Source organism: Chroicocephalus ridibundus, chromosome Z (genome assembly GCF_963924245.1).
Source record: "Chroicocephalus ridibundus chromosome Z, bChrRid1.1, whole genome shotgun sequence".
In the NCBI taxonomy this organism is placed as follows: Eukaryota; Metazoa; Chordata; class Aves; order Charadriiformes; family Laridae; genus Chroicocephalus; species Chroicocephalus ridibundus.
Genome location: NC_086316.1, coordinates 47,849,799 through 47,866,302, shown reverse-complemented (window position 1 = coordinate 47,866,302; position 16,504 = coordinate 47,849,799). Strand labels below are relative to the sequence as shown.

The following is a 16,504-nucleotide window of genomic DNA, read 5'->3' as shown; positions in this document are numbered from 1 at the left end:
AACCCCCTCGCTTTGATGATTTAAAACCAATTTCTCCTAAGGGAGTGTTTTTTTCACAGCTTAAAAAATACAGGTTGGGAAAGATGATTTTCACTTAGCTCTAATGACTACTTCGTGAATTTGTAGCTTTGTAAATTAGTTAATCTTTCTCTCGATTCCTTTTTTTCTGAAAATTCTTGAATGAAGAATAACTTTAGAACACAGGTGCAGAACTAGGTGCTCTGTAGAAAATGCCTTCTGTCAAAACCTGGCTGAGATACTCATGGCTGAAATGTCATTCCTAATAGAGCTGCACTGGTAAATTAGATCAGCTGTAATTTCTAATTTACATCCCTGTGTCTAGAAAGATGCATTTCAAACAGCCCCTGATTATTCTCCAAGGAACCGTGACTGAGAATACTGCTCTGCTGCACAGTGTCCCTCTGGAGTTTGAAATTAAGCTGTACCAGCACTGTCAGACTCTAACCTGACCTTGAGACATCCTGGTCAGAAATTTGCAGGTCTGGAGATGTGAAAAAAGTGAGGAGGAAGAAACCACGGAAAGGAATGAAAAGATGTTATGCAGGAAACACCATCACCACTCTCCCAGGCCCTAATCAATGGACACGTTAGGCTGTGGGCTGGGGACATAGTGCTCTGTGCTGCTGAGACTGTGAGTGTGGCTGGAGTCCAGACTTTTTCTTATTTTCAATATATTCTGCTTCAGAAGAGTTTTCTTGTTCTTTTCATATTTCTGCCACTGGTTTACATGTTTTGTGATTAGTGTTGTTGGGCTTTTTCTGTGGGAGATGGTAATTCGTGCACATTTCCTTTGACACTGCCTACTCAGGCCAACACAAAATTACCTGAAGACCCATCAGATGATAATGACCATCAATCATTATTTACAAGACTGAGATTTAGAGAGGGTGGTAAACTATTGAAGATATTTTTGGATTAGAAAAAGCTACAAAAAAATAAAACTCACAGACCGCAGCTTCAGATGTTGCAAATTGGAAAAACTCAAGGGAAAGCTATCCCAATTTACCTCTGAGAGTCTGATTTTGGGCACTACATCCCTGTCTGTGCATTCTCCTGTCTGGGTTTTGCACAGATATGAAGGGAAGGGGAAGGTTTAAAAGCTGTGCTACTGTGTTTGGCTCTGGTATAGTAGTTCTGTGTTATAAAACAGTAAAGACTATTAACAACTATGTTGTTTGTATCCACCAACAAAGTCTATTATAGTATGTATAATCAGAGAATCGAGCACAAGAATCCAGAAATGTGCCAATAATAGTCTCACTTTAAAGCTGTACAACAAACCAGTTAGGAAACTATCAAAACGAGTGAAATGAAAATATAAAGAAAAAGGCAGTCAAATGTCAAGCTCAGGCTTTCTAAAGGACTTCCAATTAAATATGCACCACAAAGAGAGCCGTGAGAACTTCTTGGTTTTTCTAAGCAAAACAGAGCAGAGCAGAGCTGTCCCCCCTTCATCTGCCAGGGATAGAATATAATGTGATGATTTTTCAGTATTTTTTTTGCATCATTTATTTTATTACAGGACTTAGATTGCCCATTAAGACAGATGAATTGGAACCAGAATATTTTATAAGTATACAAAACCCAAAGATACATAAGGTGCACATGTGGGATGGTGGAAATACCTCATCTGTGGATGCGCTCTTTGTACTCCAATGAATCAGTATTTCATCTCTCTTACTGTGAATATACTGGCAGTCCTGGAGGCCAGCCTGGATGTCCTGGAGGCCGGCAGGGTATTAAATAACACTATAATTTGCTCATTATTACTGCCGAACTGCTTTTCAAGTGAGCTGTGCCTGACAACAGTTGTTTTGCGGTCAGTTTTTAGCCAATCTTTTTAAGACTTGGAGAAGTCCTGGGTGATCAATATTGATGTGACATTTCTTTTTAATGAGTTTTTACATCTTGGAGACTGAAACCTTCCTGAACTGTTACTGAAAAATGTGAGCAATCCACTTGAATCCTCTTCATTAGCAGCAGCCTCTGAGAGCTGTAATTCATCCTCTCTGTAACACTGAAGTGCCCAAAGTACCGTACACCTACCACTTTGGAAGCTGTAACTCCACACCTAGTATTAATAATTAACTTGGTCTTCTCTGGGACAATAATGCCCAGCCCCATGCAACATTTATTAGTTCCTTGTGTCTGTAATTCAATTAATAAGGTTTCTCTGAAGCTTCTTTAAATTCACAGTTAGCTAACGGGGCACACTTTGGCGTATCTTGTGATATAGGTAATTTACCTATAACACATGATACCAGTGATTACAAAGCTCAGTTTTGTCGCTCTGCGTTGTTTTTGACACGTCCTCATGTTAATGAAGTTGCATTACTTCCAAGTAGGTGTGTATACATATATATGTGGTTTTGGTTCTTGTTGTGGTTTCTGAAAGAGTTTTATGGGTTTATGAATACTTTTTATTGCTTGATCTTCTTTCTGTCCTCACATTTTATAATTAGCACAAAAGAAATGGAGGAAAGGAGAAAGTCTGCAGGACGGTACGGGCAGAGATCTGTCAGTGAGAAAGTGTAGACATCAAGGTAGAAACATGAATTAAGTAACATATTGGATTATGTTTAATAAAAAAGATCATTTGTCACAGACATGGAAAGGACATTGCAAGCCTGTTCTTTGACTGACTGCTACCAAGTCACTGCTGAACTTTGAAATCCAGGAAGCTTAAGTAGAAGTCAGGGAAAGGTCTCCTTAAACTACAAATCACAGAGGTCAACAGGACTAATCTGCTGCAGAGCTGCTAAGGGAAGAAAAGGTGAGGGGGAGAAGGAAAATAAGTTCTGTTTGATGGCCCCAGCATTGTCTGGTAGTTAGAGTTTCTGTATACATAACTGCACACAGTTCTCCCTCATTACCCAGAGGCCCTCTTTCAAGCTCTGTTTCCGCACTGAATTTGCTTTTCAGATATTTCATTAAAACTCTGGTGGGAATTTTTCATAGGATCAAGTCGTTGTTGAGATTTGCATTTATATTCATGGATGCAGCAGATAGGCTGCTGTGAGGCACTTAATAATTCCTTTGTATATTTGCATGTAGTGGCGTTCCCTTGGAATACTTAGAGTCTCTAAGTGAGCAGTATGAAAATGCTATTTAGAATGTGATTGGTAAAATTCACCACACACCAAAAGGTAAGAGATGCTTGTAGAACATCAAAGGTAACTTGATTTCTTTTATTCCAAAAATGAAAGAAGAATCTCATTCTTTTCTTTCACAAAATAATTTCTTTCTTTTTTTTTTTAAAAAAGGGATATTTCATTTCTTTCAACTGCATAATAATCATAGAATCATTGAATAATAGAATCACTTTGGTTGGAAAAGACCCTTAAGATCATTGAGTCTACAAGTTAACCTAACACTGCCAAGTCCACCATTAAACCGTGTCTCTAGCACTACATCTACACCTCTTTTAAATACCTCCAGGGAGCTGACTCCAGGTGAGTCAACCACTTCACTGGGCAGCCTGTTCCAATGCTTGACAACCCTTTCAGTGAAGAAATTTTTCCTAATACCTAGTCTAAATCTCTCCTAGTGCAACTTGATGCTGTTTCCTGTCATCCTCTCACTTCTCACTTGGGAGAAGAGACAGACACCCACCTTGTTATAACCTTCTTTTAGGTAGTTGTAGAAAATTATAAGGTCTCCCCTCAGCCTCCTTTTCTTCAGGCTAAACAACCCCAGTTCCCTCAGCCACTTCTTATAAGACTTGTTCTCTAGACCCTTTACCAGCTTCATTGCCCTTCTTTGGACCTACTCCAGGACCTCATTGTCTTTCTTGTAGTTAGGGGACCAAAACTGAACACTGTATTTGAGGTGCGGCCTCACCAGTGCTGAGTACAGAGGTACAATCGCTTTCCTGGTCCTGCTGGCCACACTGTTTCTGATACAAGCCAGGACACTATTGGTCTTCTTGGCCATCTGAACACACTGTTGGCTCGCATTCAGCTGGCAGTTGACCAACACCACCATGTCCATTTCCATTGGGCAGCTTTCCAGCCACTCTTCCCCAGGCCTGTAGAGCTGCATGGGGTTGTTGTGACCGAAGTGCAGGACCAGGAAACTTGGCCTTGTTGAACCTGGTACCATTGGCCTTGGCCCACCAACCCCCGCAGCCTGTCCAGATCCCTCTGCAATGCCCTTCTACCCTCAAGGAGGTCAACGCTCCCACCTAACTTGGTGTCATCTGAAAATTTACTGATGGTGCACTCGATCCCCTCGTCTAGACCATTGATAAAGATATTAAAGAGAACTGGCCCCAGTATCGAGCCCTGGGGAAGACCACTTGTGACCAGCCGCCAACTGGATTTAACTCCATCCACCACAACTCTAGTGGACCATAGCTTTGGACCATATAGCTTTTGCTACTTTTCTATTAACTATGCGATGAGTATTAACTATGGGCCAATTTTGGCTATTACTTCACAAGAAAGGGAAATATTAATAGCCACAGTTTTTAATGCATATTTGATATATGTTCTTGTCATAGTTAGTCTGAAAGATGCATTAATGCCCAAAGTCCTCTTAATTCCAAAAGTCAGTGTATCGTAACTAGACTACAATGCAAATACAGTGTAAATGGAAAACTAAAATAATACTCTAAGCCTACCAATTGGAGTTAGTTGATTTTTTTCAAGATTTATACAACAAATTTTTAAGTACAGGAAAGCAATATATAAAAAATGAAAGGGGTTGCTTCATATTTCTTTCATGAAACACTAAAGTAGCTTCACAGATATTGTGCATGCATCAATCCAACTGGTCTTGCATGTGTGACTTAGTTGACATGTGTGGGGAAGAAGGGGTGCAGGAAGAAATGAAACCTCAGCCACTGGCAAAGTAAAACCCAGGGAAGCATTCAGAAGGGTCAGCAGCATTGCACCTGGAGATGCCGATCACCACCTTCAAAAAGCAATGTTTTGGTTTGTCCTGGAAAAAAGCACAAATACTGCTAACACTAACTTGAAAGATTGCTTGATGGAGAGACCAGGAAGCATACAGGGATAGAAAATACTATTTTTTTTTTGTAGAAAACCTAGTAAAAAGACATTTCAAACAAGTGAACAGAAGGGTTGGATTAAGAGTTTAAAATAAACCTTTTTATGACTTTCATTGTGGAAAATTCCTTATTGTTTTGACTTAGTTTAATTTTATAGCAGAACACGTTGTGGAGAACTTTTGTGTTCAGCTACAGATGCAAAATATGTTCATATCTGTTATGTAGGACTTTTTATGTGTTAATGGTTGTTTTCATATTATCCCCTTAAATTTCTAACTTACTGCTTCACTGTAAAAAAACCAACTTAATATTTCAAGTCTTCATATTCTGCAACATAACTGCACATAATTAGTGACTGAAAACACAGGTTTTCTACAGCTCTGTAGGTTTTGATTTCGGTAATTTTTCATGAACACGCTCCATTGCATGAAGTACCTGGGGATGGAAGTGGCTGTAGAAAGTTTTTCTCTTAAGTCCAGAATATGACATCCTGAGTTGTGAGATTGGTACATGTCCAGTTTATTGATTCTGGCTGCTTTTATGGTACTGCTCCAGCACTGACTGCTGAGTTTATGAGGAAGCTGCCATCTGCTGTTAAGACTGCCTTATATCTCCTGACAGCAATGAGATTCTAAATCCTGAGGGCATGGATTTAAAAGGTACTCTCAGATACTACTTTCCTGAAGGTGAAAGATTCTGTTTTCTCTGACTTATTTGAGAGTACAAAATTCAAGAGTAGAGTTTTTTGAAAATCAAAATGAAAGAATGAGATGTAAGTGCTGAGCTAGAAAATCTTTGAGACTCAAAGTGGCTTGGAAAATAAAGAAGGCTCAATCAGTGTCAAAGTTAATTAAAGTACAGAAAGATCAGACTCCAAAATCCAGAATATAAATGTGATCCAGAAGAGCTGAATTGAAAATAAGGGATCTGGAGCCTTAAAAAGACACTGACTTGATCCCCAAGGAACACTTTGAAGTGGTGAATAGGTGGGATGTATGGCTGGGGTGGTGGCTCGGTATTTTATCTTTTTTTAATCTGAACCTGTGCATGCCTTGTGCTGGGGCTGGGGCAGGGGGAGAATAGGGATTGGATTGAGATTCATGTCATTGTGTGTAGCTTTTTGCTTCTGGCAACCCGCATCTTTGAAGGAGAAAACAGGATCTCAGATGGTAGGAAAAAAGGCATGCTGAACTCTTGGGCTGTCAGGTGAACTAGCACTGGTCCTGATCCTTCACCAGCTGGGTTTAGGTGTCAGCTCTCGGAAGGTGCCCTCAGAGGGCTCTTGAAGAGGGAAAGCTCTCAAAGAGTGAAAGCTAAACTCAGTAGCTCAACTTTGCGCCCTTTTGGGAAGTGTAGAAACAAAAGGTTGTTCACAGCCTTGGTACTGCGAGCTAAAGAGGCTGGTGTGGTGGGTGTCTAGTGGGAAAGGTTTTGAAAGGTCTTCAAATGATAGTAAAACTAAGGATTTGCAGTTACTACAAATGCACAGTATTTTTAAAGATATTGAGATTTTTAACCATGAGTTAAGATAAATTATGATACAGCTAATAGCCGCCTTCTCACATAATATTAATTCTCCTTTATCACAGCTACACCACCATTCTGCCAATGCTATCATCAGATTTTGCAGTTTAACACAACCTTTTTGCTTGCTTACATAAAATATGTGAGTGAAAGATATAAGCATGATAATTAATTTCACTCAGTGAACTTACCTGTAGTCCTTCTGGAGAGACATGTATCACAATTAACATTTTCCCAAAAGTCTACCTTTTCCCAAGTGCTTAGTGTAATACCTAATAGAATATACTATGCTTTGCAGTCCTCTAGTGTGATGATAAAATAGTTATACAGTCTTGTGCATACACTGACAGCTAGGAATTCTTACTCTATTTTCCAGTGGTTTAGATCAGGACATTTAGCCTTTAGGGTACATTTTCTTAATAGAGACACACATGAAAGTCATACTTATAAATGAAAATGAGATGAAATGGAAGAAATATTAATATGCTTTTGATCTCATCTATTTATTCTTTTAATCCATGTTCATTATGCCTTTTTAAAGAAATTTAAAAATCTTTCTTTCATATTTGTATCACCAGGTTGTTGTTTAACTTCCATATGTTTATAAGCAAAATTTTAGTGTTTTGGGGACCGCTGAAGCTATACTTCTAAGAAATGTTTCCAAGAATGGTACGGTTAGAAATGTTTCTGAGAATGGTTACAGATACATGCAGAAATTGCAAAGAGTTGAATTAAATCTAGTCTTGAGAAGGGTAGACAGAGGGGAACCAAGGCTCTAGAGTAGACATATCTCTCTAAAAAAAAAAAATAATAAAAATTCCCTTAGGTATCTGGACAAAAATTTTTATTAGGTAGAACCAGAAGAAATAACAGTTTGTAAGTGGCACAAATGGGCAGCAGCTGAACTGCAAAAGAAAGTCACTGTGACTGAAAATATTTGATGACATCAACTAGATGCAGGCAGGTTGCAGAGCTCCAAATGCATTTGGATTAGAACAGATGACTGAAGTTGCCTGTTCTGTTTGCAGTACATATGACTAGTCTTCTGTGAAATACAAAATCTCAGAGCTTTTCTTTCTAAACATTACTAAGGGAACAAGATTATACAAAACTCTATGAGGAGTTAGAACACATAAAAAATTACATTGCTATGGTAGAGACAATATAATGTTTACCGTAGCATCATCTACATCTCTCTTTTCCAGGGAAGCCCAGCTTTTTGTGGAGAAGTTTGAAGGTGCTCTTGGAAAAGGAAAAGGAAAAAAATTCTATGCATACAAAGTGATGATGACCAAGGTAAATGTATTATTTCACTAATTTCATGTAATGTAAATGGGGAGCTTTTTGAAGATTGTTGTCATACGTATCCATCTTCCAAAATAGAATTCCTTGTCTTTCTTTGCATTTTAACACTTTTATTTCCACTGCTTTTGCATGAAAAGATTTTTAATGCAAGCTCACAGTTTGTTTGAGGGTTGTCGTCAAGGCAAAAATCTTTACGAGTTTGCCAGAGTTTAATATCTTGTGAAAGTTGTTTTCTCTTGGTGTAGATTAGGCTTTTCTGTGGACTGAGTCAAAAGCTCAGTCCTTCCTTTGAGACAGCCCTCTGTGAAGGATCAAAAAGTGCCTTTTTGCCCCACAGCAAAAAATACTGTAGGCATCTCCAGTAAGCCAAGGCTCTAGGGCCACATATATCCTAGGAAGCAGGATGGCTCTGTAGGATTGTGACCAAAAGGCTGAACAGTGGTTGCTGAGGACCCAGGGTCCACACAGTATGTGTTCTGGCAGGTCTTCCTCTGGGCTAAATCGTGTGTGGTCCCAAGGACTAAATACCCAGTACCTGTGGATGTGGATTAGCATACTGCTCAAGTACACTCCTCAAGTACATTTTTGGACTTAGTTTTATGCTGATATTCCTTTACAATGCAAATCTAAGTGTGGTAAATGGGGATGGTTTGGGAGTTTTACTTCAAAAGCACACTTGCCCCAAACTAAAATGCCAATGAAGAATGATGCTAAGGATATTTCACAGGACTACTTGCTGTGGTGAGATTTACCCTAAGTTAGACTGGATTTTCTGTGAGCAGTTGTGTAGTCACACCTCATAAGCATTAATACTCACAAAAGATTATTAGGATTTCAAACTCAGCTGGTCACAGGAAGCTCAATTACAGAAGTTATTTTTATGCAGTAGAAAAACTGCTGGGTAAAGTAATTGCAATTAAATGACACAGCTTGAGCTCCAGATCTGAATTTTGTATAGCAAAGAAAATAACAAATTAGATTCTCAGAAACAATTCTAAAAAAATGAATGGCATGAAAGGAAGGGATTATTTAATCATTCTTCTTGTGGAAGAAATAGGGACTTCACACAAAGCCAGTAGGAGACATTCAGAACAAACAAAATGAGATGGTTCTTCCTAAGCTAGTGCTTCTATTGCAGTGGTCTCTGCCAAAGGATACTGTGGGTGATTAAGGGGTTACATTACCTCAAGGGGAAACTGAGCATCGGAGCACTAAGATGATGGTGTTTTTTTCTGTCTGTGACCCTTTTCAGAAATGGATGAAATTTCAAAGGGATTTTGAGAATTTTAAGACAGCCTGCATACCCTGGGAAATGAAAATTAAGGAGATTGAAAGTAAGTATTTATGGAAGGTAATGAAGTATAGTATCTAGTATCATATCCCTGATGTGTACCAAAATGGTAAATTGCTTTTTTGATACTTTAGAAATACATGTCTCTATTCAATGTTTAGTATAAAATCAATGAGTATTTATTTTTCATTAATATTTATTGAGTTTGATAGTATAGCTAGTTGAAAATTTCCTTGTGAGAGTGTTAGTCACCTTACAGATAAAAATCCTTAATCTACAGGTAACAGTTTAGGAGCCAGTGTTGAAGTTAATCCTGAAAAAGTGGAGCTGGCATTTAGCTATTGCCTTCCTTCACTTTATTTTGTCTTTATTTATACTATAATTATTTCTGTGATGTTTTTTCATCATCTGGAGCCTTACGTAAGAGGTATTTTGGTGTTATTTCTCCCATATTCAACCATATAATACAATATAGAAAAAACAATAGTGGTCCTAGATATCCCTGTATATTAGGCATAAGCAACACAACGTAGTTAGTCCTATGGGTATGTTTGAAAGTAGGTTTTTAGAACAAGTCAGTTTTGTGCTTTAGTTCCAGCGATGAATTTAAACTGCACCCCTCTCTTTGAAGGAAATTTAGCTTAACTGCATGGGTACCCGAGTAAGGCTCTGCCACTGATGCAATGCAGATGAAAGTGCAATCAAAACTGATTTTAGAGAAGTTGCCTTTGGAAGAAGCTGTGGGTTGCATCAAAAGGCAATAACCAGAACAGCAGCAGAACAGAAAAATGAAAAACGGAAAAATTGTGAATTCTGTGGAGTTTTGTGCAGCAAAATAGCCCTTGAGGAGAATTTATGTAAAGTCCTTAAACATACGGTCTACAGACTGCTGAACAGATTATCTACTCATTTGTGGTGGGGTTTAGAAAGAAGTTGCTGCATATGTGTAGTTAAAATCAAACTCAGCAGCAAGATGCACTCTCTTGCTGGTCTGGACACATGATAGACATCTTGAGGACTTGTGAGAGCAATGTTTCTGCAAATTTCTGTAAAGGACTAGTGCTCGTACAAGCTGTTCCACTAGTAATAGCTTCAATAGACACATTTCTTTCCTTGTAAAATCAGAATGCAAAAATAGAACAGGGTCATTTTTCCAGTCCTGCTTTTTATATCTATGTATTTTTTCTTTTGAAATGAGTAACATTTTTGCTGTCACCTGGAAGGCCCCAAAATCACATTGGGATAGTACCTTTTCATAACCTCAAGGGGTAATACTGTGAAGTTTCTCTTTTTCTATTAATTTTTGTTCAGTGTATTGCTAAGGCAAGCTGCAATTGCTTTTACGTGCACAAACAATCCTCTATCTGAATATTAGTAATTTAAGAAGTAGAGTTAAACCACAGTTTGGTCCAAAACTCTATAGCGTAGAATAAATCTTGATTTCAAGGGAACAGCTCTGAAATATTGCTGAGGAAAAGAATTTTAAGTCACAATTTATTTGATTCTGGTTAATCCAAGCAGTAGCTCTCAGTGTGTACCCCATATCAGCAAATTTGTAGTACTAACATCAAGGTCCTCTTAGTGATGACACTGATAAAGCTGCCACATTCCAGGAAAAAAGGGGGGTTTAGATATTAAAAAAGGAAAAGTGAGGGAAACTGAAATGGAAAAAAGCTATTTTTTGTATAAGGGAAGAGTAGAGATTAAGATACACTGAGTCACTGAGACCAAAAAACTGCCACTTCAACTTTTTTCTAAAAACTTAGTTGTCTTCTGAATTTATATGTATGTAGGACATGTACTACACTGGTCATATTGTATCAAATTTAGTAAAAGGGTAAGAGTTCTCCTCTATCTCTTGGCATTAAACAAACTGTCATGAAATCCACGGAATGAAATGCTCTTAACAATTGCTGTCTTCAGACGTACAGTTGTGTTAAAGAAACAGCAGAAGCAACTCTGCAAGGGGAGGGAGGCATGTTTCTACATGGCTCTAAACTGAGCAAGGACCTGAGTCCCCTTTGACTTCTAGCACCAATGGCTTTGTCTTTTGGGGCTCAGTTCAGCCCCTTGTAAAATGACAGTAACACTACTGACTTAAACACATGACATCAGACAAGGAACTGGATGTGCCTGATACTGCTTATAAAGAATTTGGCAGAAAAAATATCTTTGGTTGCTTAAGACTTTACATAAGACTTGTTAAATGCAGCACACTGAACCCTTTAGAAAATCTTGTTGACATCTGCAACACCTTGCATGTAACCACTGGATTCTTCAGTCCATCCAAAACACTGGGGAGTGGTTGAAGAAAATGGTTAAACACTAGACTTGGACACCAGGATCAATAGTTAAAAAGATACTATTGTTGGACAGTATTGTTTGTGGCAAGTCCTTAGTCATTTTAGTTCCTATGGGCTGCAGTCTCGTGGGGCAAAATATGCTTGCACAAAGGAAATCAGAAGGAGCATTGTCTACATAGCAGCTCATTTTTGGAGGAGACAGTACAGTGAAACAAGCAGCAAATGACATCAGATTGTCACAGATGAAGTAGGCTGTTAGGATCACTCTTGGAAATCTAATGATGTAAAATGCATTGGCTCAGTTCACCACCACAGAGTTCGGCCTGTACAACTGCTTTACCTGTCACTATGCATTTTAGGATTTTTAAACTAGTGTTTCTTTTGTGGTAATTTTTCTACTGATTGTGTTGTTATAGCAAAATGTGCCTATATATGCCCCAAATTATACCAGTCATGTTAACTTCATTTTACAGAATGGAAGGATCTGTTACAAGGCTTGTGAAATGGTGTGGAAGTATCAATGTAAACTCCTCTTTGTTTGCGATCATTGTTTGTCGTCAGCGTGTAAAAGGGTCCTTAACTAGACTATGTGTGAAACAAACCTGTTGAAAGGTCACTTTTTTTCCTGTGGAGCACTGGTAATAGAACTGTAATCTGGTATTTTGCTAAATCTGACAGATGGATGAACCCAACTGCCAGCTGTCCTATACTCAGCAGAGTGGTGCTGCAGCAAGCTGGGGTTGAATATGAAGCGTTATTTCTGTTTGGCCTGACTTGCAGAGTGTCAGTCAAATCAGGCACTTAGCGGTCACTCCTTCTCCTACAGCCTCTTCTTTGCACAGGTCTGGTCGGGGGTCCAGAGCAGGTGGACCCCAGGCTTCATCTGTCCACCTGGTGGTGGAACTGCCTCCACACCTGGGTGCAGGTGGAACACAGAAACAGGAAAGTAAGGGAAAGAAAGGGTACAAACACTTGCAGATCTTTTTGGTCTTCCCTGGTGAACAGCTCTGGTAAGCACTCCAATAGCAGCACTTGCAAGTACTTTGTGCCCTTGGAAAGACTATCCCCACTGGCTAATTCTGTGCTGCTTCCTGTTAAAACTGGGCTGGTGCTGGTTTAACATGTCAAGAATGCTTATAACCCACATCAGACAAAAATTAAAAGAAAAAAAGTGTGATTTGCTTTGAATCAATCCTGCTGCTAGAGGATTTAATATTAGTAAATATCACAGCTTTTACATGACCTTAAATACTCTGTATTATATTTTTTGCTTCTGTTTTCTCTGTCAGGTCAGTGAATGCTAGTGTGCAATCTGGAAAAAAAAAGTTATTAGAATTACAGTAATAGAGAAAATGAAAAACCTCCCTTGATTTTTAAATTTTGAACAACTTTATCTTAAGGTAAAATAACATGAGAACTAACTTATCTGCCCTTTTTTTCACGTCTCATGTTTTTACAGGTCACTTTGGCTCATCAGTGGCATCTTATTTCATATTTTTGCGCTGGATGTATGGGATAAACATGATTCTCTTTGGACTGACCTTTGGACTTGTAATGGTGCCTGAGGTGGGAATATTTTAAATTATCATTGAGAATTGTTACGTGATTTTCTGTCTTTGCAGTAAGATTTCATAAGAATGGATCTTTAAATAAATTTGTAAACTCTTTGTGCTCCATTTAAAATTATTAAGGTGTTCTTTTTTTTTTTTTTTTTTTGCTGTGGGGAACTAAGGAGAGGAACTGGGACTAAGAAACAGCCAAGTGCAGTATCTTGACTCTAAGGCACTATTGATGCTTTTCAGTTGCCTTAAAACTCACGTGCTGATAAGGCCCAACAGGGCTGTAGAGTCACAAGAGAGACCTCTCATGTTTTGTGCTGTGTGCCGCACCACTCTTAATAGTGCAGCTCAGAGCAAATATAATTCAGGCAGAAATCAATTATGGAAAATGTAATATTTTTCTAGTTCCTTTGAGCCACCAGAAGTTCTTCCTAAAAATGGACTTATATGGAATTAAAACTATTGTACCATCTCCCTGCTTTCGCTGTTTGACATTCTCTCCTCTCCTCTCGTCTCCTCTCCAGCAGATGAGAAAGAGTTGGGAATTTCAAACAGTTTCCTAGTAAAACATTTCAATATCATGATCCATCTTCCACTGAAGCCAAAACAGAAAAAATGCCCAACAGTTTTGAGGGTAAAGGACCCTGGAAAGGACTCTGTGAGGACATATACTGTGGTTCAGCAAGCATCTCGCCAGCGAGAGTGGGACTATCAGAATCCAAAAACTGAATCCCTAGCATCTTCCCATACATTTCAGTTAGAAAAACAACAAAATCCATAATGCAAGAAAAAGGAATCTTCTGGTCTTGTCTGTGAGACAAACACCATTCATCAGAGGAATCTGGACTTCTGTGATGCATTTGAACGTAAGAGGCACAACTTGACAATCCATTGATACTATTGGAACGTCCCTTTAAATTTAGAAAACACCATTAATACTTTAACTTTAAACATAGTTTCAATCACTAGTGTGAGAAGCAATGAAAGGAACTGGAGAAGTAGGTCATCCTCACTAAGCAGTTTAGGAGCATAAAACAAGTCTTCCTAAGAAATGACAGATCAGTGTTCATTCCCATTGTTGGTATTTTGCTTTAAAATGTAAATTGCTCTCATTTTTTTCATTCCAGGCTTTGATGGGTAAGCCATATGGCTCTTTGCCTAGAAAAACTGTCCCAAGAGCTGAAGAAGCAAGTGCTATGAACTTTGCTACTCTATGGGATTTTAGTGTAAGTGCATAAACTTGCAATACTGTAAATTCACATGACTCTGATTATTATGGGCTTTTCCTTCATTATTTAATATTCAGAGATATAATCTGAAATATTTCAGGAGAAAATGGCAATAGAATTAATTTACATGTGGGGTTTTTTCTCATGAGTTCTGAATATAACTGTTTCCTTCAGACAAAACATATAATGAATCTCAACGTCCACACACACATTTTGGTGTATGCAGCAATACAAAGACACATGGGAAAAAGTCTCAAAGCTGGATTCGCATCCCTGGGTACTGAATTTCCATTTCTTATGAGTGAATTTGGTCCTCTGTTTTCATATGATTAAGCTTCCGAATTTGAGGATGGAGTGTGAATTAGAAAAAAGAAATTCCAATAATATGCTCTGTAGGTTTTTCTAAACCAAAGAATGCTATTTTTACTTTTTCTTAGTTTTACAGAATATGCAGATTAGCTGAATTGAGAAGCATGTCTTAGTTCTTTACTGTTGATGTGATGCCTAGTCTAGCCTGAGGAGCTATTCCTCCTCTACTGACAAGAGTCAGTATATTCCTAAGTATGTCATACCACTTTTTCTTCCTGAAAACAACAGTTTTATCTAATTTTGCACATGGCATGTATCTATAGCTGGCCTCTTTATATAAAGATGATACAACTTTGCATAAAGTCAGCTGATGATAAATTTGGTATTACAACATGTTGCTTAGAATGTTGTCAGGTTTCTCTATGGCATACAGTTAATGTCATCAAAAGGTACTCTTCACCTGTGAAAGGGTGCAAACACCTAGATAAGGTTTTCCTTCAGATTAATGGACGCACCATCCATTAACTAAGTGTGATTTCTCCCTCAATCTGCTGCAGTCTTTCCCTTCTGTAAGAAGTACCAAGACTTTTAAAGTTATGCATATACATATCTTTTAACACTTGAGTTGCTTTAGCAACAGTAAGCATGAGTATGATGTTGGAAGCAGACCCATTTCTTGGAAAAATGAACTCAGGCACAGGTTCCTCCAGTTTACAGCTCAGTCTCTCCAGCTGTCTACACAAGGACTCATATAAAAGTGGCCTCTCCATGTAGGTTTTGTCCATGTGAGGTCCCATTCCACACGTGCTGGTGGGGAGGACTGTGGAGGCCGTGGAGGTCTACACAGGTAATCCCGGGAGGGGCACAGGCAGATTTTTCATACTTGTCCCCTTTCCAACAGGAGATCAGCTCTGATATCTCCTGGAAAAACATAAAAACGGTATGGTGCCTATGCTTCTCATTAATATTGTCATTTTTTAGTATGGTTGAGGTGTGGAGAGATCCCTAATCTTGTGACACGCATATCTCAGACAGGATCCCTTGGTTTGTGGCTCAATACCTTCATGTGGAGACTCAGATGATGCCAGATTTTGGGCTTTCATTTAGCTTCCTTGGCTCTATTTTCAATCTTCAGCTATCAGTAAAGGCAGAATCAGGTTGTAAGATAACAGAACTTCAGAAAAATCTTAACTGGATATAGCCATTTTCTCATTTACAAACAAATCTTTCAGGGTTATTAACTGTAGAAAACTGAATTTATAGAAAATAATATACTAGCAGGTAGAAATTACAGTGTTTGTCTGTCTTTTGACTATAAAGGCATGTAAAGTGAACAGATTACTTCTGTTTTATTTTGCCACATAAAGTGGTGGACCCTTTTAGGATAGAAAAGGATAGAAAGAACTTTCTAAAAGCCACTTGTAACATTTTGCCATGATTGCTGCATAAAATCGCATTGCATCTGGTTCATCAGCAGTCGTATATTTGAGCGATGGGAAGAACATATCTAGACATGTGGCTGGGAAGTTAAATAATAATGATGACATTATAAAATGAGAAAACATCAGGGAGATACTGGAGAAAAAGGAATCATAGTAACTTGGAGATTTTGTAAAGAGAATAGAGACTAGAAGAGCTTTATTCAGCAAATGGGAACAAAGTTTTTAAAAGAAAAGTATTTGAGAAAAGATGGATGCAGACAGATGGTGGAAAGAGTGAGAAAGTTTATAATGACTGACAGAAACAGGATCTGACAGCTCTGAAGAAGAAAATATAGTAAATAACAGAGTAGCAGTTAACACAAGGAGCAAATGCAAAGGTAATAAACACAGAATAGGGCAGGGAAAGAGGCGGATCTCCTGAAATAATGAGAGGCAAAAGGAATTTTCTTGAGGCATGTCAGATCAACAAATACTCCCCAAAGACAATGACATCTTTAATTAAACAGCAAA

General features: G+C 38.4%; 1 protein-coding gene across 1 annotated transcript in view; it reads left to right on the top strand.

The window, feature by feature from the left end:
• The window catches only part of TMC1 (transmembrane channel like 1), a 67,148-nt gene that overhangs the window by 16,358 nt on the left and 34,286 nt on the right, over positions 1–16,504 (top strand). The window contains exons 5-8 of the mRNA XM_063321167.1: positions 7,762–7,852; positions 9,114–9,195; positions 12,915–13,021; positions 14,142–14,240. Of these exons, the coding sequence (XP_063177237.1) occupies positions 7,762–7,852; positions 9,114–9,195; positions 12,915–13,021; positions 14,142–14,240 (379 nt within the window). The remainder of the gene's footprint in view (positions 1–7,761; positions 7,853–9,113; positions 9,196–12,914; positions 13,022–14,141; positions 14,241–16,504) is intronic.